Source organism: Athene noctua, chromosome 29 (genome assembly GCF_965140245.1).
Source record: "Athene noctua chromosome 29, bAthNoc1.hap1.1, whole genome shotgun sequence".
Lineage (NCBI taxonomy): Eukaryota > Metazoa > Chordata > Aves > Strigiformes > Strigidae > Athene > Athene noctua.
Window position 1 is genome coordinate 4,421,674 of NC_134065.1, and position 23,733 is coordinate 4,445,406.

The following is a 23,733-nucleotide window of genomic DNA, read 5'->3' on the forward strand; positions in this document are numbered from 1 at the left end:
TTACCAGGGGCACGGGCGGGGCCCGACGCCGCCCCGGCGCCTCCATCTTGAGCGCTGGCAGAAGTGAGTTTGTCGGGTCTCAGACGCGCTCACCTGTCCCCGTTCCCCCCCCCCGTCCCCCCGGCACCAGCGACACGGCAGCGGCTCCAAGGGCTTTTATTGTCACGGGGGGGCCGCGCAGGCCGCCATGGCGGGGCTCAGGCCTGCCCCTCGCCCTTGCCCAGGTCCAGCACGGAGGAGAAGAGGTTGACGATGTTGCTCCGCAGCTCCTGGGCCAGCGGCGCCAGCTGCTTGTTGGCCCGGTCGAAGTAGGCCCTGGGGGAGAGGCGGAGAGTGAGGGGGGCTGAGGGGCGGCCAAGGGCACCCCTGACCCCCTCCGGCCCCCACCGTACTCGGCCTGGCTGCGCAGCTCCTCCGCCTGCAGCCGCTGGGGCAGATCCTTGGTGAAGACAGAGAAGAGCGGGAAGTAGCGGCTGATGTAGTCGTTGACGTCCGGCTCGGCCTCGGGGGCGGCGGGGATTGTTTCCGCGGCCTCGCGCCTCACCACGGCGGCCTGGAGGCGGCCGGCGCAGAGCAGCGGCAGCAGCAGCGCAGCCGCCAGCAGCTTCATCTCGGCGGGGCTGGGGGGCCTGCAGGGGGGTCAGCAGCGGCCAGCCTGCCCCGCGGCTCTGCCCGCTGCCCCCTCCTGCCCCACGGCACCCCCCTGCCCGCCCCATCCCTGCCCATCCCACCCCACGGAACCTCGGTCCCCGCCTGCCCTGTCCCAGCCCCGCAGCTCGGCCCCACTGGCACCATCCTGCCCCGTTCCTGCCCCATCCCACCCCGTCCCCGTCCTGCCCGGGCACTGGCTGCTGCTCACCTGGGCAGGACTCCGGGGGCACGGGGCTGTGGGTGCCCCCTCGGGGGCTGCTTATATCCCCCGGGGCAGCTCCCGCCCCTGGGCCCAGGGGGCCGTGCCGGCCCCCGCCACAGCCTGGGTAAACACGTCGGGGGTAAGGGTCGCTGCGGGGGACGGCCCCTCCTCATCCCTGCCGAGGGCGGCCCCGCGCCCCGGGGTCCTGTACCCGCGGCCCCCGGCAGGACACGGGTAGTGGGTGTCAACGGCCCCGGGATTTGGGCTGCGGGGGCCCTTGGGGCCGGGGCTGCCCCAGCGGTGGCTTGGCTAGTGGCCCCGTGGCACGTGTGACCCCGCGGCGTGTTGTAACCCTGCGGCAGAGCGGGACCCCGCCAGCAGCGCCCGGGACCCCCCTGTTCCCCCGCTGCAGCACCCACCAGCCCCCCCGCCCCGGCCCCGCGGGTCCCGGGGCCGCCCCAGCCCGGGGTCCCCGCGCGGTGGGGGCACCCCGGGGGGCTGCACACCCGCCCCGGCTGCCGGGGGGCCGAAGGTCATCGCCCGCCTTATCGCTGACCCTCGGCCGCCAACGTGACAGGGTGACTCAGCGCAGGGCGGGCGGGGGCCGACCCCGGGGGGGGGCCACCCATGGGGGGGACCCTGGGGGCTGGGGCCTGGCTCGGGCGCCATCTGGGGACACGTGGCCCAAGGGCGGCGCCGGGCACAAGAACTCTTTGTCCCCTGGGCACGGCCGCGGGGCGAGGAGGGGACACGGGGGGAACCGGGACGCGGCCCGGAGGTCGAGGGGACACCCGGCCCCGCCCCCGCGGCTCAGCCAATGGGCGGCGAGCGCTGCCCGGGCCCGCGATGGCGGCGGCGGCCTCGGGCGGGCGCGGCCCCGCGAAGCCGCTTCCGGCGGCGGCGGCGCCCGCGGCCGCGATGGCGGCGCCCGGCGGGGACGGGGGGGGCGGGCGGCCGTAGGGCCGGGCCGGGCCATGGGCAACGCGCTGCGCCCCGCCGCGCCCCGCGCCCCGCGTCGGGGGGAGCCGCTGGGCAGCCCCGGCAGCTTCGATGAGCTGCATCGGCGCTGCAAAGGTGGGGCCGGGGGGGCCGCGGGGCCGGGCCGGTACCGGGGGAGGAACGGGGCGGCCCCGGGAGAGGCGCGGTGGCCCCGCTGACCCCCCCCGGCCCGCCCGCTCTCCCGCAGAGGTTTTCCCGCAGCAGATGGAGGGGGTGAAGCTGATCGTCAACAAGACCCTGAGCAGCCACTTCCAGGTCAGGGCGGCCCGCGGGGGGGGGACACACGCAGACTGTGCTGCGTGGGGGCCGCGGACCCCCCCCGCTGCCCCCCCCGCGCCCCGCTGACCCGCCGTCCCCGCAGGTGACACACACGGTTCACATGAGCACTCTCGGCCCCTCCAGTTACCACTTCAACGCCACCTTCGTGGGGGACCGGCAGCTTGGCCCCACCGAGGTGAGCCCCCGTGCCCCGGGTGGCCTCGGGGTGGCCCTGGGATGGGGGGTGGCCTGGGGTGGCCATGGGACACCCCCGGGGTGGCCTGGGGTGGTCACCAGCACGGGTGGGGGTTCCCTGTGGGACGAGGGGTCCCGGCCCCCTGAAGCCAGGGACGGGGGCAGGGGGTGTCCCTGCGCCCCCGGCTGACCCCCCCTGTCCCCAGGCCTTCCCCACGCTGGTCGGGGACATGGACAACAGCGGCAGCCTCAACGCCCAAGTGCTGCAGCTGGTGGCCGAGCGCATCCGCACCAAAGCCGTCTTCCAGGTGGGAGAGGCCCAGGGGGGTGTCGGGGCGTCGCCGTCCCCCGCGGGCGGTGTCTGGGACAGGGGCAGGACCCGCCGCGGTGCCCGTCCCCTTGCAGACGCACCAGGCCAAGTTCGTGACGTGGCAGTTCGACGGCGAGTACCGGGGGGACGACTGCACCGCCACGCTCACGCTGGGCAACCCCGACCTCCTCAGCGAGTCCGGTGAGCAGAGGGGTCCCCCCACCCCGGCCGCGGGGCCCGGGGGAGCCGCGCGCTGAGGGGCCGCGTGTCCCCGCAGTGATCCTGGTGGCCCATTTCCTCCAGAGCGTCACCCCCCGCCTGGTGCTGGGCGGGGAGATGGTTTATCACCGCCGGCCGGGGGAGGAGGGAGCCATCCTGACGCTGGCGGGCAAGTACACGGGTACGCGGGCAACCCGCGGGCACGGCCCTGGGGGGTCCCGCCTTGGCCCCGGGGGGATGCCCCGGCTGCCCTCGCCCCCCGCTTTGCTCCTCTCTTCCAGCTCCCAAGTGGGTGGCGACGCTGAACGTGGGGTACGGCGGGGCCCACGCCAGCTACTACCACCGAGCCAACGAGCAGGTGAGCAGCCCCCGCGCCCCCCGGACCCCGCTTCTCCTCGCCCCACAGCCTCACATTTTCCACCCCCCAGGTGCAGGTTGGGGTGGAGCTGGAGGCCAACACGCGGCTGCAGGACACCACCTTTGCCTTTGGCTACCAGCTGAACCTGCCACAAGCCAACATGGTCTTCAGAGGTGAGCGAGGAGCCGCGATGGCACCTGGCAGCCCCAGCACCGGCCGGGCGCTCACCCTGTGTGTCCCCGTTACCCCCCCCCGCAGGGCTTCTGGACAGTAATTGGAGCGTCGGGGGGGTGCTGGAGAAGAAGCTGCCCCCCCTGCCCGTCACCCTGGCTCTGGGCGCCTTCCTCAACCACTGGAAGAACCGTTTCCACTGCGGCTTCAGCGTCATCGTGGGCTGAGGGGCCGCGGGGGTGGGCGGCACGTGCCACCGTCCTGCTCAGGGAGCCGCCGCGCCGCGGGGGCGCCGGCCGGGCCCTGCTCCTGCGCCGGGGGAGCCCGCAGAGGGGCGACCTGGTCCCTCGAGGCCAGGGGACACTGTGTGACAGCGCGCGGTGGCTGGTCGCACCGAGGAGCGGCCAGTGCTTGGGGCCGGGGGCCCGCGGCGGCCCCGCGCCACCCTCCCTGCCCCGGCGCCGCGCTCCCCTCTGCTCCCCCCCAGCTCCACCCCGGGTTCCCTCCAAGCGGCGCAGCACTTTGTTCTGGGTTCACGCGCCCGTGGGGCCTGGGAGAATAAAGGAGCTTTACTCTGCCCGGTGAGTGCGCTGGCGGGTGGCAAGTGCCATGGGGCCGCGGCACGGCACGGGTTTCAGCTGATGATTTCGGAGAGCAGTGGCGTCATGGAGGAGAGGTCCTGGATGTGGAGGATCTGCCGCGTGTTCTCCATCTTCAGCGTCTGCAGCTCCGTCAGCAGCAGCAGCAGCTTTGCGTAGAGAAACCTTGGGGGAGGGACACGGGGACACCCGGCTCGGACCCGGCGGCCATCCCCGCAGCAGAGGGGCCGTGGCCCTGTGGGCAGGCGCGTACCTGCCCCCGGGCATGGGGTGCCGGTGGTCGATGTAGCTCTTGAGCGTCAGCGCCACCTTCTCCTGGAACTGGTCGATGACGTCCCGCTGGGCGACACCAGCGTGGTCTGGGGGCACGAGGGGGGACCCTGTCAGCGGGGCCGAGGGGACACGCGGCCGCCACGGCCCCCCCCGGTCCCCACCTGGCGAGAAGAGCCGCATGGCCTGGAGCAGCACGTACTCGGCCTCGTGCAGCTGCAGCTTCTTGAGGCTGATGTGGAACTTGAGCAGCGGCTCCAGGTAGATCTGCTGGAACCCGGCTGGGGGGAGCGCGGTGGTGATGGCCGGGCTGGGGCCGCGGCTGTCCCCCGCTCCCCGGGGCCGCCCCCCGCCTCACCCAGTGCTCCGTCCTGGATGGTGTAGCAGTGCTGCCCGCACTCCCAGGCCTTGGTCTCTGCGTTGAAGACTGTGTTGAACTGGATCTGGCAGATCTCCAGGGTCGCCCCTTTCAGCAGCGAGATCTGGTCGTCGATGGGCAAAGTCCTGGGGGGGGGGTTGGGGGGGAGGCGTCAGGGCAGGGGCAGCCCCGGGGGTCTCCCACCCACCGTCCCCCCACCCCAGACCTGAACACCGGGATCTCCTTGGCAAAGCTGATGACCTGCTGGATCATGAAGGTGCTGAGGTCGGCGAAGTGGGGCAGCATGGAGAAGACGTCGGGCAGCACGTCCTCGTCCAGGCAGTCGGGCTGCAGGGCCGGCGGCTCCAGGGGGCTCTGCGGCTGCGGGCTGGGCACGTAGAGGCGCACGGCGGGCTGCAGCGGCCAGGGCGTCAGCGCCAGGCCGGGGCGCCCGCGGGGACGGCTGGGCCCCAGGGGGTCCCCGCTCACCCAGTAGTGTGTGAACTGGGAGAAGCTGGAGTCGAAGGTGCGCTGGTGGGCCGCGATCAGGATGTCGATGAGCTCCTGCTGCTCCGCCGTCAGCCCCGCCGGCGGGTCCCGCGCCACCCGCCGCTGCCCCCGCAGTGCCCGCCGCTGCTGCAGCGCTTCCTCCGACATGATCACTGCGGCCGCCGCCGCGCGGGGACCGGGGTCACCGCTGGCATCGGATCCCCCGGTGCTTGGAGGCGCCGGTGCCCCGTGATCCCCTTCCTACAGGGCGTCCCCTCTGTTCCCCCTCCCCTGCACCCCCCTGCTGTCACCTCTGTGCTCCCGTCCCTTGCTTTCCCCTCACCCCTGGGCTGCCCCGTCCTCTCTGCCCCGTCCCCTCCCCTGCTGTCCCACCCGGGCTGGTGCTCTCTTTCCCGTGTCCCCCCTTCTCCCCTCTAGGTCCCCCTCACGCCCTTTCCCACGTGTCCTCCCCATCCCTTCTGCTCTATCTCCCCCTCCTCCCACCAGGAGTCCCCTGTGTCCCCCCCCGTGTCCCCCCAGCCGTCCCCGTGTCCCTGTGCTCACTGTCCTTCCGCATGCCCACATCGAGGCACTTCTGGAGGCGACAGGCCTGGCACTGCCGCCGCTTGGCCTTGGTGACGGGGCAGCTCCGGGCGAAGGGGCAGGTGAAGCGGACGCCCTTGTTGATGGAGCGTCTGGGGGGACATGGGCCCGGGGCCCGGCTGTGAGGCCACGGGGACTGTCCCTGTGTGTCCCCGGGGGGGCAGAGGGGGCTGGGGGAGAGGATGTCCCAGGGCAGGAGCCACCTCCAGGGCCCTGTCATCACTGTGCCCCGAGCATGGCGGGGCGGTGGCCGTCCCGTCTTGTCCCACCCAGTCCCCATCCATGGGACCGTCTTCTTCCACCCCACCCCACTGTGTCTTGTCCCATCCTGCCCTGTCCCCTCGTCCCATCCCATTTTATCCCATCCTGTCTCATTTTATCCATCCCATTTTGGTCCATCTTGTCCCATCGCATCCTTTCCTGTCCCATCCCATATTGTCCTTTCCCACTCTGTCCTGCCCCATCCCACCCTGTCCCCCTCCTCTGTCCCATCCCACGTCACCCCACCCTGTCCCACCTCACCCCACGGGGGCAGCCCCCACCTGAAGAAGCCCTTGCAGCCCTCGCAGGTCATGACGTGGAAGTGGTACCCGGTGGCGCGGTCCCCGCAGACGGCGCAGACCTTCTCCTCCTCCGCCTCCTCCCCCCCGGGGCCGCGTGGCAACGGGCAGGGGCTGCCCTCCGCGTCCGAGGGGCTCGACACGGACATGGCTGGGACGCAGGTGACAGCACCCAGACCGGGGTGGCCGCAGCGAGGACAGAGCCTGCAGGAGGGGGTGAGCGGGGGGGGTGTACACACACCGCAGCTCCCGCTTGAGCGATGCCCGGCACCGCGCTCCGCCGGCAGCACGGCCCGTCCCGTGGCTGCTGCCCCGACACCGGCTCCTGTGCCCCGTCCCCTGTGTGTCCCCTCGAAGCTGCAGTGTCCCCCCTCGCCCCACAGCACACCTCTCTCGTGCCCCCGCCTGCCGCCGTGACCCCCCACCCCAGCCACCACCAAACCGCCCCCATGACGCCCCCGAAGGTGGCCGGTGCCCATCGGTGCTGGTACCTGGGACCCGGTGCCCACCGGTGCCACGCAGTGAGGGGACACCCGGCCCCTGCTCGTCCCTGACGTCTCCCAGCCAGAGCCCCGTGGAGTTTGAACCTTGAACTTGAGTGACGCTGCGGCAGGCGGGGACAGGCCGCATGGGGGGGGGACAGGCAGCACGGGGGGGGGGACAGGTAGGGACACATGTGGGTGCTGGGGGGCGTTTGGGGCAGAACCCGCAGGGGACAGGGACCACGGCGGTGGCCGTCCTGCCGTTGGTGGCCCCGGAGGAAGGTTCCCGTCACCGGACGCCCCGGGCAGCGCCTGTGTCCCCCCCCCCGGGTGTCACCTCCCACCTTTGGGGTGCTCTGGGATGGCAGCAGCTCAGGGGGGACAACGGCCACGAACCCCCCCCGGGTCCCCCCAGGGTCCGGCTCCGCGGGGCGTCGAGGCTCGGGGGGGGTGGGTGTGCGACACGCGGGGGTCAGGTCCCCACCCGGCACCTCCCCCGCGCCCCATTGGCTGCCCGCGGCCGTCACTCAACCGCGCCCCTATAAAGGCGGCGGCAGCGCGAGGCGCCCGCACCGGGAACGGCGGCGGCACCGGAGCGACCATGAGCGGGGTGAGGGCCGGGCGGAACGGGGCTTTCCCTTTTGCCGTTAGTTTTAGCGGTGGGCCGGGGGGGAATTGCCCCGGGAATGGCGGGGGGGGGGGATGCTGCACCCCGGAGGGGAGGGGCTGGAGACGGGGGGGGACCGCGGGGGCTCCCCGGCAAAGCGGAGCCCGTTGCCCCCCTACCCCGGTGAGGGTTTGCTGCGGGGGGCCCCGTGTCACCCCCGGGCACCTTTTTTCTCGCCGCAGCGCAGCCCCCACGAAGCCCCCTCCGCGGCGGAGGCCCCCGGCGGGCAGGAGGAAGGTGAGGACCCCCAACACCAGTGTCATCCCTGCCCGAGCCCCCCCGGGACCCCCGCTCTGCCTTGGGGGGTCCCACAGAGCCCCCAGGATCTGTGCCCCCACCATGGTGGGGGACACACACACACCTGAAAGGATTTGGGGATCTGCTCTGTCCTTCCCCTGTCCCCTGGGGGGGTGGTGGGGTGCCGCCCCGGGTGTACCCTGCTGCTGGGGGGGGGGGGTGTCAGGGTGCTGGGGTGGGTCTGGGGGTGCCAGGCTGCAGCCAGGGCAGCCTCTGTCCTGTGTCCCCCCTCCTCAGCCAAAGCTGGTGACCCCAAGAAGGTGGAGGAGGAGGAGATCGACATCGACCTGAGCGCGCCCGAGACGGAGAAAGCCGCGCTCGCCATCCAGGGGAAATTCCGCCGCTTCCAGAAGCGGAAGAAGGAGTCGGGGCCCTGAGCAGCTCCGGGGTCCCGGGACCCCCTGCCCGCGGCGGGCACCCCGCTCTTCGCGTGGGCACGGTCCCATCCCGACCTCTGCCGCACCGGGGCTGCGAGCGGAGCCGGGGGGGCTCGGCCCTTCCCTACCCCTCGCCCACCCCTGAGCCAGGACCCTGAGTGAAGCTGGGGGGTCGATGTGGGGGGGACGCGGCTGAATCCCACGCCCCCCGGAGTGGAGGTGGCCCTTGTGCGGGGGGGCGGGCACGGGAACGCTCTTTTCCCTGGGGCAGCCTCCATTTCCCCGGCCGCGGCAGCGATGCTGCCTGCTGGGGATTTGGGGGGGACACCAGTGTCCCCTGAGCGGGGGGAGCCCCTGTCCCGGCCCAGGAGGTGGGACGCTGTGGGGAGGGCGGGTCTGGCTGCAGCCCACCATGGGAAACGGGGTCCCCCCCGGCACTGAGTGCTCCCCAGCCCGCACTGCCCCCTCCCCACGCTCCTGTCATCGTCCCCTCCCCTGGGGGGGGTCAGCATGTGTAAAGAATAAACCATCCGAGAGAGGAGCCGGGCCGGTGCGTGGTCTGTGGGGGGGGGGGGCGCGGGGACTGTCCACCGCCGGGCAGGACCCCCAGGTCCCCCTTTGGGGGAGCGGGTGGAGCCCCCCGTTAAAAGCAGCCCTGGGGGTGCCAGACGGTCCCCGCCGGGCGGAGGGGCAGGATGTGGGTGGAGGGTTCCCCCATCGAGATGGGACCCCTCGGCTGGAGCTTTGGGAACAGCTTCCCCCCCCGGGCTCGTCTGTCACCCTCCCATTTGAGGTTTTTTTCCCATGAAAATCAGCTTAATTTATCAGCCGCTGGGTCTCAGCCCCTGGCGCCGTGGCCCCATTTTCCCATCACGCCGCTCTGTGCAGCGGTGATGAGAGATGCTGCCACTTGCTCCTCTTCCTCGGGGGATGAAGGCCTCGCAGGGCTGTGTCCCTCCAGGCATCAAAGTTTTTCTCTCGGGGCTGACTTTGGCAGCGGGGGTCCCGCTGCGGCACCGCCGAGAGCTGGAGGTACCTGCCGGTGGTGAGGAAAAAAGTGCGTTGGGGTGGTTGAAATAAAACCGTTGGGTTTGGGTTTTTTTTTGGTTTTGGGTTTTTTGTTTTTTTTTTTTTTTTTTTTTTTTTCAGGAGGATTTCTGCGCACTCGGGGGCAGGGCCGGTCCCTGCGGGGCCCGATGCTGCGGGGTGACCGGGGACGCCGGGCCCGGCACGGAGCCGCCCGCAGCGCCTCGGCAGAAATAGCTCCCTGGAAAGAAAAACAGCGTCGGTGGCCAAGGGAAAGGGCCCAGGGGACACCCCGGGGTCGGGCTGGGCCCCCGCTCTCTCTGCAGACTTATTAGGGAAAAGACAGTTCTGGGGCCGGGGGGGGCGGCGCGGGGGCCCCTCGCTGGGACGGTGCCGCGGCGGGATGGGGCTGGGGGGGCGCAGAGTCAGCCCAGCGCCCCCCGGAGCCGGGGCTGTCGTCCCTCCCTGAGCCCCCGCTGCCAGGATGGGGACGGTCACCGCTGGGTGGGTGATGGCTGGGGGGGGAAAACCCCCCGCCACACCCCCAGGGCTGTGCACCCAGGGCAGCGCCTGAGGCGGGGCCTCTGTTAACTGGCGTTTGCTTTAATTAACACAGGGGGACTAGGTGGCCCCGAGGGGGGGCTGCGGGGGGTCCCTGGGGTGCTGTGAGTTTGCCCCTGAGATGTCACCCCACCCCTGGGGAAACCGGGGCAGCGGCAGCGACGCCCCTTTCCCTGGGGGGGCTCCATGCAGCGAGTTCACAAGTGCTCAGCCACTCTCTGCCCCCCCTCCCCGACACCCCCCCCCACCCCCCCCGAACGGGGAACAGCGACGAGCCGGGGCGGACGAGGGGCTCCTGGAGATGTGAGTTTTATTAATGGCGCCGTGGGGAAGGGGGGGGACACAGACAGGGTGTAGAAAAACACGTCGGGGAGCGGCGCCCGGCTCTGGGGTGATGGGCACCGGCAGCTCCTCCAGCCCGGCCGCAGCCTCTCCTCCTCCGCGAGGCTCCGGCCGGCGCGGGGGGGCTGGGGGTTACGGGGCGGGAGGGTTAATGGGGGACGGGAGCGGGACGGAGGGGACGGGGCGGGAGCCACCCCGCAACGTCATTTGGGTTCAGTTGCGGAGAGAGACGAGAAAACGGCCAGAAAAGGAGCAACGATGGGGGCAGAGAAACCCTCCCGGAGACTGGTTTTGGGGGTGGTGACAGGGAGGGATGGGGGCGGCTCGGTCCCATGGGGACCCCGCAGGTCCCTGGGGAGGGGGGGGACCAAGGCAGCCCGTGGGGGACAGACCCAAAATTCAGTGGTTGCATCTTCAAATAGAAAAATTACATCAGTGCCCGGGGCTGGGCAGGGCAGCGGTTGCGCAGAGGAAGGTACCGACCCAGGGCCTTCGGGACGGGGTGGGGGGACACCGCGGCGTCCCCGAGGCCAGGGGACCCGGGGCGAGGACCACACCCTGCTCCTCGCCGGGTCCCGCGCCGCGGGGCAGCCGCTTCCCGGAGCTGGGGGGGCCGCGTCCTGGCCCCCCACTCCCCCCGCCAGCGGCTGGGCGTCAGGTCCCGGCGTTGGGCTTGATGATTTGCATCAGGGCGCTCCTGAGGCTGCCCCGGCTGGGGGAGCGGGCGGCGGGCGGGGGGCGAGCGGCCTCGGCGGCGTCCCCCCGCAGCTCCATCTCGATGGTCATGACGACTTTGGGGGGCCGGGGGGCCCCGGCGTCCGCGCCCGCGATACCTTCCCTGCCCGCTAACCGCTATTTCTTATCCTTGCGGGAGTCTCCGGGTGCTCCCTTGGCTTTCTTCTCGCTCGCCGCCTTGGTGCCGCGGCTGTGGTCCAGCATGGCGTAGAGCACGGGCGCCTGCAGGGACGGGGCAGCGTCGGTGCCCCCAGCCTCTCCTCCCACCCCAAAAGGTAGGAGAGGGCGTCGCCCCCACCCCGGCCGAGCCGTTTTGCCCCCCAACCCCTCGGCTCTCACCTGCCGGCTGCGCTTGGACGCGTCCTTGGCCGATCGCTGCAGCTTCCCCTTCTCCATGGCGCTGGAGTGGGGTGGAAAGGCAAAAAGGTGACTCAGGAAGGGCAGACGCCGCCCGTCCCGCCCGGCAGCCCCGTTTCGGGGTGGTTTTGCCCCGCTCTGGCCGCGGGACTCACCTCAGCCGCCGCTGCAGGGCCACTTGCCGCCGCAGCCAGCAGTAGCGGATGAGATAGACGAGGGCCACCACCACGGCCACCAGCAGCAGAGCCCCGGCGATGACGGAGCCCAGCACGACACCGTAGCGGGTGGGCACTGCGGGGACAGCAGCGCCCCGTCAGCCCCCCCGGTCAGGGTGGGGACACGGCAGCGGGGCGGACCAGCGGCGCCGTACCTTTCTCCAAGACGTAGAGCGTGACCTGGGAGGACTTGCCCACGATGTCAGGGGGGTTCTTGACGTCGCAGGTGAAGGTGCCGTTGTCGGTGTAGTCCAGGTTGTGGATGACGATGGAGCCGTCCTTGCGGCGGGGGTTGCCCACCCACTCCATCCGCTCCTTGAAGCTGCCCACGTCATCGATGTAGGGCTGGCCCTTGGCATAGTGGAATATCTAGCGGTGGGGACAGACACACAGACAGCGGGGTCACGGGGGCTCTGGGCACAGCAGGGCCCCCCCACCCCGACGCGGAGAGGGAGCTTACGGAGATGCTGTCACGGGAGCCCTCGGCTTGGAAGTGCCAGGTGACAGAGATGTCCTCGGAGATCCACTCGCTGGACCAGAAGCTGCAGGAGAGGGTGACGTGGGAGCCGACAGTGCCGTACACCTCCCGCTGCGTGTACACGTGGATGGACGACGTCGGGGATGGCCCTGCCGGGGCACAGACCCGTGAGCCCCAGGGGGGACCCCGGCACAGGGACAGTGCCCATCGCCGGGGCCGCTGGACAGTCCGGCCCCCGCGCTGGCCCCGGGCTGCCACCAAAAGGCTTTTGTTGGCCCTGGAGAAACCCCAAGGTCTGGTGGGCGACAGTTGGCTCTTTGTGCCGCTGCGGGTGCCTTTGTGGGGAGCCTCCGCCCTGGCGTCCCCACGGCCAGCTGGGAGGGGACCACGTCCCGATGTCCGGGGATGCCGGCAGGGCCAGGGTGCAGCCAGCGCCCCTCACCTGCCCCAGGGAGGTGCCTGGTGCTGGGACCCTCCTTGCAGCCTGGTGATGGTCCCGGAGTGTCACCGCCGCTGGTGATGGCCCCAGAAGCCGATGTGTGGGTGGCTGCCAGCCCCGCGGCCACCTCCCGGGGCCCCCAGTACCCCCCAGCGCCCGGGATCAGGATTTTGGGAGCAGCAGCCCTGGTCCCCTGTCCCCATCCCCACCTTACCCAGCACCGAGAGGAGCCCAGCGAGGAGGAGGAGGAGGCTGCCGCTGCCCCTGGCACCCTGCGACATGGTGGCTGCTGTCACCGGCCGGCTCCGAGCCGCATGGAGGGCTGGCGGCGCGCGGGGCCCGGCGGCGTGCCCAAGGGTGCTGGCGGGACGGGGGCTGAGGTTTAAGAGCAAGCAGCGCCGGACGGTGCCGGCAGCGCCCCGGCCCCGGGCCAATGGGCGCGGGGCAGCCGGGGCGGGGGGCAGGGGGTGAAAGGGGGCATTTAGAGTGGCGATGGGCGAGGAGGGGGAAGCACGCGGCGGGGGGGCCGCGCACACAGCGCCCTTTGTCCAGCTGCATTCCCGCCTGCGGCGGAGGCGGCTCGGCAGGAATGTGGCCCGAGCCGGGGGGCACGGGCACTCGGCCGCGGTCCCCGGTGGGTCCCAAGGCGGACCCGCCTGGCGGGGACTGGGGTCTCGTGGTGGCCGTGCCACAGGCCGCCGCTGGCTCCCCTCCTGTCCCGTGGGCACCAGCCGGTGCTGGCAGCTCCTGCCCCGCTGTGTGGGGCTCCCCGGCGGGGGCTGCCGGCTCCGGCCAAGGGTGCTCCCAGCAGCCTCTGCTCCAGCTCCATTTTGGGGTGAAAAAACAGCTTTGAGAGGGTGGCGATGGTCGAAGGCACATCTGTCCCCGCGGGGTACAAAGCTGGGAGGCACCCAAGCGCCGCCGCCCCGTGCAGAGCCCAGGGCAGGAGTTTGCACAATGGCCTCCCGGCTGCTTTGGCACCAGCTGAGGAGACGGTGTTTTGGGGTGAAAAGCTGCGAAGTGGGGTTTTCCTCGGAAGGGTTTTGAGCCAGAGAGTTCACGGCTGGGGAAGAGTGGGTGGGTGACGGGGGGTAACGGGCAGCTCTGGGGGTAAGGGGGGCGGGTAACAGATGGCTCTGCGGGAGGATGGGAACCCCGGGGGGGTGACGGGCAGCCCCGGAGGGGTAACGGGCAACTCTAGCGGTAACCGGGGGCGGGGGTAACGGGCGGTCGCAGGGGTAAGGGCGGGGGGTAACGGGCAATCCAGGGCTAACGGCGGGGAGAAGGGGCAGGCCGGGGTTCCTGATGGGGTAACGGGGGGTAACTGGGGGTCCCTGGCGGCCGCGGGACCGGAAGTGCGTCACGGCCGCTTCCGGCGTGCGGGGCGTTCCAAGATGGCGGCGCTGGCGTTGAGGTGACTCCCGGGAGGGCCGGACCGGGCGCCGGGTCGGGACCCGCCGCCCCGCAGAGGCTGCGCGGCGCCGCGGGAGGACGGGCCCGGTTGTCCCGTCCCGTCGCGGCGGGGCTTGGGGCCGCCGCTCGGCCGAGCCGCGGGGCCGCCAGGCGGGGCCGGCCCGGCCGCGGGGGGGGGCGGCGCCCCCGCCCCGGGGCCGCTCACGGAGCCCCGGCCCGGCCGGGCCGCGCGGTGCCCCGGCCCCGGAGGGGTTCCTGCCCCGGCCGGGCTGTGGGAAACGGCCCCCGGTGCGCGAACGGGCCACGCCGCCCACCCCCCCCCTCCCCGCCTCGCGACAGCCCCTGGGCCCGGGCCGGGGCCGGTCCCGCCCCGGTGCCCTCGGGCACGGCCGTTTCCCCGGGGCTCTCCGGGGCTCTGGAAGCGCCGACGCTTCGTGGTGACGGGGCCCTTGTCTGCCGGCCAGGGCAGGAGCCCGGACCCCCGGGCTGGGGGGTGGCCGGGGCCGGGCGCTCCGCGGGGCTGCGCTCAGTGGTCGGACCAGCGTCCCCGGTACCACCCAGCCGGGGCCGGGTGGTGTCCCCCGCCTCGCAGGGCCGCCCCCCCGGGTGCTGGGGGTTCGCAGGAGCCCCGCGGTCCAGCCGTGCCCCGGCGTTGCTGGGGGCGGCGGGGTCGGGCCTTGTGTTCGCTTGGCCTGAGGGTGCTTCTTCCCGCCCCGCGGAACGCTCTGAGCCTTCCCCAGGCCGTCACGGTCCCCCTCCCAGCCCCCGTTTCCGATGTTCTCTTCAGTCTCAGCTTGGAGACGGTGTTTGGGATTTCATTCTCCTCATTTATTCCCTTTCTAGCGTCAGTCGGAGCCGTCGTGCGTTCGTGTAAGGCCTTCTGTTGCGTGTGTGGGTCTGTTCAATGGCAGGATCAGCCGGCACGGGAGGGGTGGGGGGCTCCGATACCTGCTGGGGTGGGCGCCCCGGCGCTGCTGCTGGAAAAACAAGAGGGAAGTCGCCCGCTCTGGTTTGAAGCCTGCGCCTGATAACTCCATCTCGTGTCTGCTTCTGCCTGTCAGATGAAAAAGCATATATAATCGTTTCTCATTTGCCTCCTCTGTGGTGAATCCAAGTGATTTTTATAGACCTGTCTTGCAGGATAAAAGTTAACGATGTCTGTTGCCATGACTCTGAGCTGATGCTGCTCCAGAGCTGTCCCCTGCAACTCCTGAAATTCTGCTGAGCTGCTGGGGCTGCGTGTCGGGGTGCGTGCAGCCCAGGCTGTTCCCACCAGGCGTTTGTCGACGTCCCCTCTGTGCTTGTCCCGCTCCAGCCCCACACGAGCTGCTGTGCTCTGTCAGGTCCCCGATAATTAACGTCTGGGGGGTCCCCTGAGTTTTTGCACCCTCCTTGGAGAGAGCAGGAGGTGGGCTGGGTGCTGGGGGAGGCTCTCGGTGGAGGTCTGGAGGATCCTTGTTTAGGGCTAATTCTTTTTAAAAAACCATGTTTATCAGTGATCTGGAAAAAAATGCAAGTTAATGGCGGGAGGGCTGGAGAAGATGCAACAACTTAGAGAATGATAAATAATGAAGAGGACAGGTCCTCGGTACAGAGTGACCTTGATTGCTTAGCTGGAGGCTGTGTTTTGCAAGCGACAGTCATTGCACTGAAGCAAGATCTAATGCTTTACATCTTAAAAAAAAAATATTAAAATTGAGCCGAGAGGATGGGGAGTTCTCGCTGGGGAGTTCAGCTTTGAAAAAAACGCAAATGCATTCTGGGTTTTATTCTTGATTTTGAATCTTGCGTGCAATTCGGAGCCAGCCCTCCCTCTTCTGCTGCAGAAGAGTCTTGAGTGGCTTCTGAACAGGGAGAGACGAAGTAGGTTTGGCCTTTTATTCCGGAGAAGAGGACTGAGGGGGGCATGAGCGAGGGGTGTAAATCATTAATGGGCTGCGGGTGGAGATTTCTTGTTCACCTCCTCTCTCCTGCCCAAGAACCAGGGGAAAACCGGGGGAAACGTTGCACTGCAGCATGGGGTGGATCCTGCATGGCCGAAAATTCACGAATCCGGCCAGGGCACCTCCCAAAAAACCTGCTGTGTTTCAAATCCAGCCTTTGAATGCGAGGGAGCATTTTGAAAGGAAACATCCTAGCGATCATTTACACAGGAACTTGGAGTGGTTAATAATAATGACTTTTGTTTTGGATTTACACCTGGTGAAGAGCTGCCTCCAGATGTTTTTCCTACCACGTCCTTGAGACCGGCTGTAGGACGCTGAAGAGCAGCAGAGCCGCGTTTATCTACTGCTGGTAGTGAAGCAGCGGGAGATGCTGGTGCAGATGCTTGTGCGTTTGAGAACATTAATTAGTGTTTGTTGCTGTGCTGCAGAGGAGCACGCTGAGTGTTTTTCTGCACCTTGTTCTCGTCGAGTTGTCAGGAAAGGCAGCGCTGCCTGTTACACTTTGTCCCGGTGAGGAACAAGCGGGCGCCGCAGATTCCAGCCCACATCTGCAAACGCTCGAGCTGCGCTGGGCCGGGGGCCTGTTCCTCCCCATTCCTGGAGAGATGCCCTTGAATGTCAGAGCTGTGGTTACCACAATCGCTCCGCAGAGAGTGGCTCCCACTCCTTCGGGCACCACAAAATCCTTTTTTACCTCCTGCTGCCAGCCTCGGCGCGGCTGAAACGCTGGGCTGTGACAGGGACGTCCCACCTCCCCGGTGCTCGGAGCTTAATGAAGGGCAACAGAAATGCTGTAATTAAGTGTTTGGAGGAAGGGGAAGTGATGTCTTCATCTCGGACAAGCGGAGAGCCTGAACCAGCCCTTTCCAAGGTGCTTGGCGGATCCTTTCTGGGGCTGTGTCCCGCCCGCTCCGATAATTGCGGTAGTGAGAGTGAGAACTGGGCTGTCTGAGCGGGGCTGTGAGCTCAGAGCTGTTTATGTCTGTCTCACAAACAAGGTATTACAGCTGAGCAGACTAATTACAAGGTGTCACAAACAATGAACCCCGGGGCAGAGTCTAGGGCCTCTCGTTAAGAGCTCAGCGTAGGAGAGAGATTTGTCGAGGAACAGCCCAGATCCTCTGGTGTCAAGATTGATTTTAAGATACAGACGGCCCAAGTGGCGAATCCCCTCCCAGCCCCATCTTGCTGGCGTTTTCAGGCGTCTGTTTGGCACTCACAAAGCCTCTCTCTCTCTCCTCTCTTACAGATGTGTCAGTCGGCGATGCCTGCTGGCTCGGCTTGGCCCCAGCCTTTCTGTGCGACAGTGAGTCTCAGTTTTTACTCAGAGTAACAGGGTTAAGTTCTTCCCAAGGGATCCCCTCTGGGGCTTCGGGGAGCATACACGCTCCCTCCGCTCAGTAATTCTGGTCAATCAGCGCCGTGTGTTGGGTGGGCGCTGGCCGCCTCGTGCCACGTGAAGGCACGGCCCGTGTCCGGAGGGGCTGGGGCCTGTGGACGGGGTGAGGGCAGAGCCTGGCCGGGGTCTCTGGCGGGTACAGCAGAACCCCTGCACCCCTCCATGCCGCTCTGCACGACAGCTTTGCGCCTGGGGAGGGCTGCGAGCCGCGGAAGTCCCCTTGTTCTGTGCTTCGTGCCGCCAGGCTTAGGGAGAAATCGTTATTTTCTGCTAAATAGGGCTGTAAGTGTAATTGCTGTGTAATCTCGGGAACATTAAATTACAAGCTCTTTATTTGGTACAGTGTGCAATTACCGTGGCAGTAAAGAGCAGGTTGCATGTTATCAGGATTATATAATGTGTTATCTGATATCCTATACCCTGATTTGGGTGGTGCTGGGGGGTGGATTCCAGTGCAGCAGCTTCCCATCCCCGCGGTGTTGTTGGGGTTCGCTGGGGAGCGCTGGCAGGGACCCCCCCTCGCCCTGGCCCTGCGGAGCCCAGTTCCACCCCCACCTGTGTCCCCGCACCTCCCGTCTCCTCTTCTTCCACAGCGTTGTCCCGATGGGAACGACGGCCAAGGAGGAGATGGCCCGCTTCTGGGAGAAGAACACCAAGTCCAATCGCCCCCTGTCCCCTCACGTCACCATTTACAAGTAAGAGCCTCTCGGCCTCCTCAGCGTCGCGCTGGGGCTCCTCCAGGCTCTGGCACACGATGGCCCCATCCCCGGGGGCACCCTGGGCTGGGAGGGCTGCGCGTTCCCGCTCCCCCCTCGGGCAGAGCACGGGGAGACCCCTGCACGGTGCTGTGACCCTCTGGGCTGTGCGGGGGGTCACAGCTGCCCCCGGGGAGCTGATGACACTCGCTGTTCACACACAGAGTGTCGCGGAGGGGGGCAGCCCCCCCGGCGCTGGGGCAGCGTTCTGCTGGGGGGCGGGGGGCCACCACAGGGCTCTCAGGCTCCTCCTCCTCAGAGGTGGCAGCATCTTTGGGGCCCCCTCTGTCACTTTTCCAGGTTCTTTTGTTGAGCCTGGATGCCCCAACCCTGCTCCTTTGTTCCTAACTGTCTCCTGTTTTCATCTCCCTTTAAGTTTTCTCAGCAGACGCCCTTCCCCTTCCCAAGCCCATGCCAGTGGCATTTGCCATTCCCAAGCTGCCTCTGCAAATTCCCCCGTCTCCCCCTTTTGCTCTGGCTGGATTCCTTGAATACCTCCGAGTGCAGAAGCGCCCGCCCGGCAGCCGGAGCTCTCTAGGAAGAGCGGGGCTGTGCAGCGTCCCGTGGCGCGGGGCCGGTTTGCTGACGGTGTGTCCTGTCTTGCAGGTGGTCGCTGCCCATGGCCATGTCCATCACGCACCGGGGCACCGGCGTGGTGCTGAGCTTAGGTGCGTGCGTCTGCCCCGCTCGTGGTGACGGGGGGTGGGGGCTGCGGGAGGGAAGAGCCCCCCGTTTCGGGGACGTGGCTCCAGTGGGTGTTTTCTCCCCTCTGTCCCCAGCGTCAGCAGTGGGTTTTCTCCTGGGAAACCTGCGCTTTCTCCGTCCCCTGAACATCTCCCCATCACCATTTCTCTGGCCCTGGGTCCTCTTGTGCTGCGAGTGGCCCCAGTCCTGCAAAGGGAACGCTCCCCTGCACGTACGGGCCTTCGAAGCCTCTGCAGCACCGGGCTCAGCCCAGCCGTTTGCTTCCCCCAGCCTGGAAAAGGCCCATCAGCTGCTTTGGTTCTCAGCCCTTCTCTTCCGTGGCTGTTTTTTGCTGGTTTATCCTCACAGGAGACGCTGTGTGAGGGAAGGGCTGACAGCCAGGCAGAGCTCGGGGGATTTCCCTTAGCACAGGTGGAGAGTTTCAGTTTTCTGGGAACGGCTGCTCCTTTCCCAGAGGTCCCAGTGGGGGAGAAGACAGCACCAGCGTTAAACCCAAAAACTCTCCAGCACTTGGACCTGCGCAGTTTGCCAAAGCGACGGGGCATCCAGCTGGGAAGGGCTGTTCCGTTCCCACTGACGCTCTCTCATGGCAGCAGGAAGGTGCTTCTCTGGTAGCTCGCTGCTGCGGGGGAGCTGGGTTGGTGTTTGCAGAAAGGCAGAGAGTGAAGGGACTTGGAAGAGGTGCAGGAACTTGTGTCCTTCACCCCGCAGTGAGCAGGGGCAGCAAGGGCCTCCCAGTCGCCTTCCTTCTCCGGCCCGTTGGCCCCTGCCGGGGGGGAAATCGCCCCCTTCCTAGGCCCAAGGAACATGGCTTCTGCTGACCACAGCTCAGGAGCCTGGAGAAGGAGGGGGAACGTTCGACTCCCCTCCTGTCATTACAGCAGCCTCTGGGTTCTGCGTGTCTCGCAGGGCGAGCGCAGAGGCCGTTGAGGAGTCGAGTGCCGGAGTGAGGATGCAGGTGGTCGTCGGCGCTGCCAGCAGCGTGGCGCAGCGCGATCAGCGCTGTTGGGCGGAGGGTGAATCGGGACTCGGTCGCTCCCGTTCTTTTGGCAGCACCGTCTGGACGAACCCTCTTGGCATAAAAGCAAGGAGGAGAAGCTGCCGCGGCTCCTGCAGCCAGCACAGCCGCGTTGTCTGCCCGTTCCTTTGCCGGTCGCTGCCTGTGCCGGTGGCTGCTCTGTCCCGAGGGGTGGATCCGGGCACTTTGCTGAAGAGCTGCTGCCTTAATGTTTTCTTTAGCCTCCAATTTTGGCTGGTTTGGCTGCAGCTGCGTGAGCTCACACCAGCTGGTCTCTGGGTGTTGTACGAGTAGCGCAGACCTGGTGCAGACCTGGACTCGGGGCGTTGCAACTGCAGTTCGAGCCCTCGGCACCCCATCACGGTGCAGCTGGTGCTTCCCCTTCCCCCTCCTCCTCCTTCCCGTGAGCTGATGGTTCAGGCTGTGTCACAAACCAGGGACAGGGAGGTGACCTGGGGCGCTCTGCGGTCAGTGAGGGGTTGGAAACGCTTCTGCCGGCCTGACCTGCGGCCTTTGTCTTTCCCAGGAGTCTCCCTCTTCGGCCTGGCCGCGCTGCTGCTCCCGGAGCAGTTTCCCCACTACCTGGCCATGGTGAAGTCGCTCAGCCTGGGGCCCGCACTCATCTACTCCGCTAAGTTCGCTCTGGCTTTCCCCTTCTCCTACCACACCTGGAATGGAGTCCGACACCTTGTGAGTAGCCTCCACGGGGTGCCAGGGGCCGAGGGAGGGGAAGCGTCTGCCGGCTTCGGGAGCGCCAGCTGCAGCATCTGGGAAGGTGCCCTTGGAGATGGGAATTAGTCACCTCAGGTGCTTCAGAACTTCAGCGCTATTTTTGGGTAGGTTTAAGTTGCAAAGAGCATCGCTGTGCCGGTCCTTGAGCAGGCGGCGCAGCTGGGGGGAGCATCCCCCCGCGTCTCCTGGGCTGGGGGACGGACAAGGGGCGTCAGGAGCCGCTCATGGCCCCGGGATGTGTCTGTGCTGCCCGCCTGTCACCCGTTGCTCATTATCTCGCCCTCCTCGTGCTGCCGTTGCGCTCTGATCTTCCAAGTGCTTTGTATTATTTAATGAGATGCGTGGCAGAGGATTGGAGATGGCGCTGCCTGCAAGAAATAACCTGTGATGTTTGCCCCGGGCTGGAGCGAGGAACAAGCGGCTCCGTTCGGCGGAGCTTCCTGTATTTGACAAAGGAGGGGGAGCCGGAGCGCTGAGTGTTTCTTGTTGGGAACAGTACGAGACGTGCTGCTTTTTGTAGTTGATTCTGTGTTTTCTGTAGCTCCAGATAGGTTCGGTTTTTACAGGAGCAAATCGCAAAGGCAGCTGGCCCGGAGTGTGACACGATCCTTCTGCTCGGGACGGGGGGAGCGTCACGTGCGGAGCTGTGCTGCAGATGCGGGCTCGTGCTGCGGGCGCTGAGGGCTCCTAGTATTTCCAGCGTGGAAACACGGGATTTGAGCGCTGCTGGTTGTTGTATCCCGCACCTGAGAGCAGCTGTTAGAGGGGCTCGTGCCGGGAGGCGCCTGGCCGAGCTCTTTGGGGGGAGCGACAGCCCCGTGCTGCGAGAGGAGCCCTCGGGGCGGACGCTGGCAGCGCTGCGGGTGCTCGTCACCCGCTTCTCCGGCACCTGGTGTCGGACAAGGTCTCGCAGCACGGGGCCTGCAGCCGGCTGAGCCCTGCTTGCTTGTGGAGACGCTGCCGGGCAAACGGAGCCGTCACAACCGGCTGCTTGTTGGGAGCGTCATGAGCCCAATGCGTGCTGAAGTCCCTGCCGGCACGTATATACCGGGATGCCAATTAAATTGTCTGCAAAGGAAACCAGCAGTGCTGGCCCCCGGCGGCTCTCAGTCAGTGACAGAGGGGGAGTCCACGGGGAGCAGGTTCAGTTTAGTGCCTCTGCCCCCGGTGCTCTGAGCCCCGGGGCTGGCTGCAGGCTGGGGGGAGGTCGTGCTGCCCAGGCTGCCCGTGGCCACCCTGGCTCTGCTCGGCTGAAGGCAGGAGAGGCGCAGACCCCCCCCACAGCACCTGGGGACGGAGCACCCCGACTCCGAGGTGCTGTTCAGCATCCCCCCGCCCTCAGGGTCCGCCTGGCCTCTGTGGCTTGTGCCCGGGAGCGGACGCAGAGGTGCGGGAGGCTGAGGCTCATCCCCGCTCCGCTCTGCCCGCGGGGACGTCTCAGATGTGCGGCTCGTGCCGCGCTTTGTAACCCACTTCTGTCAGCGGGAGAAGCGAGCGGAGAGCAGCTGCCGCTCCTGAAGCCAACCTGGCGCTGCGGCTGCCGGGATTAGGGAGAGCTCACGGGCAGATTTGCCGATAGACGCAGGGGCCTGGTGGGGGATGAGCTTCCTCCCCACGGACGCGCCGGCAACGGGCGCTTGCAGCCCTCCCTCCGTTCTGTACCCACTGGCCCAAAGGCTGTTTTTTGGGGGGGTCTGGCCACCTTCTACCAGACAGCTGGTGCCTTTCTGCCTGGCCTGCGTCTGTCACATCCCACACCAGGGACCGTCCCAGCCCTCTGGAATTAACCCTGATGTATCTCATCTTTCTTGCAGGCGTGGGACATGGGGAAGGGGTTCAAGATCCCCCAGGTCAACCAGTCCGGGGTGCTGGTCCTGATCCTGACCCTGCTCTCCTCCGCGGGCCTCGCGGCGATGTGAAGGAACCTCCCGGTTGACGGCCTCCCTCTTTTTGGAAGATTTGCTCCATCCTGGCCCACCTCAAGATGTGTGTGGAGAGGGAGGCGGGAGGACAGGCTCCTGAGTAACTACAAATCTTTGGGGAAGGTGATGCTTCCCCTCCTCGCAGATCTCGTGGGGGATCAGAGTTGCTTTCCGTTAGCCTGGGTGATGTGCTAACCCCCTCGCAGCGGTCTCCGGCCGTGCCACATGCCCAAGCAGCCACAGAGAGCCGGGTGCAAATTACCAGCTGATCCTGGCACGTTCAGTCGCTCGCAGAGAGCTGCCTGGCTTCTTCCAGGCGAGCTCCGGGGCGTTTCTTTTCTGTGCTCTGTCCCCAGGCTTGAGACAATGCTGAATCTGTGTCCCCCAGGTCCGAGTGGGCTCAGGGACGGCTGCTTGTGCGTGTGTAGGCCCGGCGCAGGACAAGCCTCTGCATTGAGGCAGCCTGTGCCAGGGCCGGGAGAGCGGGCGGAGCTGCCAACGCCGGCACTCGCGAGGGGAACGGGGGTCGGTGCCGTCCAGGTGCCGCAGCAGCCGCGGGACCCTGTCCGAGCCCGGCAGTGTGAGCCGCCTGGGACAGGGTGCTCGGACCCACGGAGTGAGTCCCCACTCCTCCTTATCCCTGAACATGGCACAGTTCAGCCAGTTTTGGGGCCCTGGAGCCCCTGCCTGTGAAAAACATCCGATTTTCCTCTGTTAGGAGGTTACTCTGTCCCTGGCACACGGGAGGGACATGGTTTTCTGATTGCCTGTTGCCACCAGCTCTCATTCCAGCACTTGTCACTCGTCCACCTTTGCAATAAAGCAGCCTTGATCCTCCGCACCGAGACGCTGCGTTTGTCGTCTGTGCTGACGCGTCACTCGGGTGAAGCCGGCCGGGAAGGGCGTTTTATCCTGGGAGCTGCCACTTCCCCGGGCAATGGAAAAACAAACTGTTGGCAGCGCCGTGAGGCAGGTGCAGCGCCCGCCCGCCCGCCGGAGGTGCTGGGTGCAGGGCTGACTTGTCTGTGGAACACTGCCAGCCCGGCAAAAAGGAATTTCCTAACTGGACTGTGGTGGTTTGTGCTGGCACAAATGCCTCTCTGATGCCCAGGAACTTTTTGCTCAAATTAGCCAACTTTTAACGTTTCCCACTGGGAGCAAAACTTTGGTGAGAGCACGCTGCCCGTCAGGAGCTTTGTCCTGCTTTCCTGTCCCAGCGAGGGTCTCGGCTCTGTTCCGGGAAGGATCCTCCTTCCCACTCACATCACCAGCCGGCAGAATGTCGCCTTTTGGGGAACGTCTGCTCCGAGGGGGCCTTTGATGGAGACCTGAGGGAGCAGCAGGAGGGTGCTGCTCCCGTAACATGCTCCGAGGCCCCTCGGGCCGCCCAGGCTTGTTTCCATGCAACTGCTTTTACTTCTGCCAGTCCAAGCCCCATCCCTGCTGCTCAGCTCCTCTGCCTGCCCGCCCGCTGGCCCTAACAAATCTACCACTCCTTGAATTAGCAGGAGGCATTGCAGCCCCGAGGGGACGTGGAGCCTCAGAGATGAGAAATCACGGAGGAGGGAAAACGCTGCTGTCAGCGTGGCACGGGGAGAAGACTTACTGCCGAATCCGTTTGGTGT

The 23,733-nt window shown here is 67.3% G+C and overlaps 6 protein-coding genes across 15 annotated transcripts; 3 read left to right on the top strand and 3 right to left on the bottom strand.

Annotated features, from left to right (window-relative positions):
* Positions 1-146: 146 nt before the first annotated feature.
* APOA2 (apolipoprotein A2) lies at positions 147-1,214 on the bottom strand. The gene is made up of 3 exons (XM_074929238.1): positions 860-1,214; positions 393-629; positions 147-315 (listed from the first exon to the last, which is right to left on the bottom strand). The coding sequence occupies exons 1-3, from the start codon at positions 1,024-1,026 to the stop codon at positions 198-200; spliced, it is 522 nt and encodes a 173-aa protein (XP_074785339.1). The 5' UTR covers positions 1,027-1,214; the 3' UTR covers positions 147-197.
* A 546-nt stretch (positions 1,215-1,760) lies between these two features.
* On the top strand, positions 1,761-3,939 carry TOMM40L (translocase of outer mitochondrial membrane 40 like). 6 transcript variants are annotated; one of them, XM_074929019.1, is made up of 9 exons: positions 1,761-1,927; positions 2,040-2,107; positions 2,214-2,306; positions 2,512-2,613; positions 2,711-2,816; positions 2,893-3,015; positions 3,116-3,192; positions 3,263-3,365; positions 3,451-3,939. In XM_074929019.1, exons 1-9 carry the CDS (start codon positions 1,828-1,830, stop codon positions 3,588-3,590), a joined length of 912 nt encoding a protein of 303 aa, XP_074785120.1. In that variant the 5' UTR covers positions 1,761-1,827; the 3' UTR covers positions 3,591-3,939. The 6 variants fall into 6 exon arrangements, with proteins under 6 accessions (XP_074785120.1, XP_074785121.1, XP_074785123.1 ...); XM_074929020.1 differs by having other exon boundaries at positions 3,269-3,365; XM_074929022.1 differs by having other exon boundaries at positions 2,919-3,015.
* A 58-nt stretch (positions 3,940-3,997) lies between these two features.
* NR1I3 (nuclear receptor subfamily 1 group I member 3) lies at positions 3,998-6,872 on the bottom strand. The gene is made up of 8 exons (XM_074928801.1): positions 6,685-6,872; positions 6,225-6,446; positions 5,644-5,774; positions 4,817-5,252; positions 4,591-4,736; positions 4,397-4,513; positions 4,216-4,321; positions 3,998-4,127 (listed from the first exon to the last, which is right to left on the bottom strand). The coding sequence occupies exons 1-8, from the start codon at positions 6,870-6,872 to the stop codon at positions 3,998-4,000; spliced, it is 1,476 nt and encodes a 491-aa protein (XP_074784902.1).
* Positions 6,873-7,286: 414 nt separating this feature from the next.
* Positions 7,287-9,112, top strand: PCP4L1 (Purkinje cell protein 4 like 1). Its single transcript, XM_074929120.1, has 3 exons — positions 7,287-7,334; positions 7,574-7,628; positions 7,926-9,112. The coding sequence occupies exons 1-3, from the start codon at positions 7,326-7,328 to the stop codon at positions 8,063-8,065; spliced, it is 204 nt and encodes a 67-aa protein (XP_074785221.1). The 5' UTR covers positions 7,287-7,325; the 3' UTR covers positions 8,066-9,112.
* An 833-nt stretch (positions 9,113-9,945) lies between these two features.
* MPZ (myelin protein zero) lies at positions 9,946-12,606 on the bottom strand. Its single transcript, XM_074928974.1, is given in 6 exon segments — positions 9,946-10,951; positions 11,069-11,129; positions 11,242-11,377; positions 11,457-11,670; positions 11,762-11,928; positions 12,433-12,606. Coding segments are annotated over 6 exon segments (948 nt in total). The 5' UTR covers positions 12,500-12,606; the 3' UTR covers positions 9,946-10,648.
* A 981-nt stretch (positions 12,607-13,587) lies between these two features.
* SDHC (succinate dehydrogenase complex subunit C) lies at positions 13,588-22,953 on the top strand. 5 transcript variants are annotated; one of them, XM_074929045.1, is made up of 6 exons: positions 13,588-13,632; positions 16,827-16,883; positions 17,570-17,671; positions 18,338-18,399; positions 19,981-20,144; positions 22,001-22,953. In XM_074929045.1, the coding sequence occupies exons 1-6, from the start codon at positions 13,613-13,615 to the stop codon at positions 22,103-22,105; spliced, it is 510 nt and encodes a 169-aa protein (XP_074785146.1). In that variant the 5' UTR covers positions 13,588-13,612; the 3' UTR covers positions 22,106-22,953. The 5 variants fall into 5 exon arrangements, with proteins under 5 accessions (XP_074785146.1, XP_074785147.1, XP_074785149.1 ...); XM_074929047.1 differs by lacking the exon at positions 13,588-13,632 and adding an exon at positions 16,048-16,448; XM_074929046.1 differs by lacking the exon at positions 16,827-16,883 and having other exon boundaries at positions 13,613-13,632.
* The last annotated feature ends 780 nt before the right edge of the window (positions 22,954-23,733 follow it).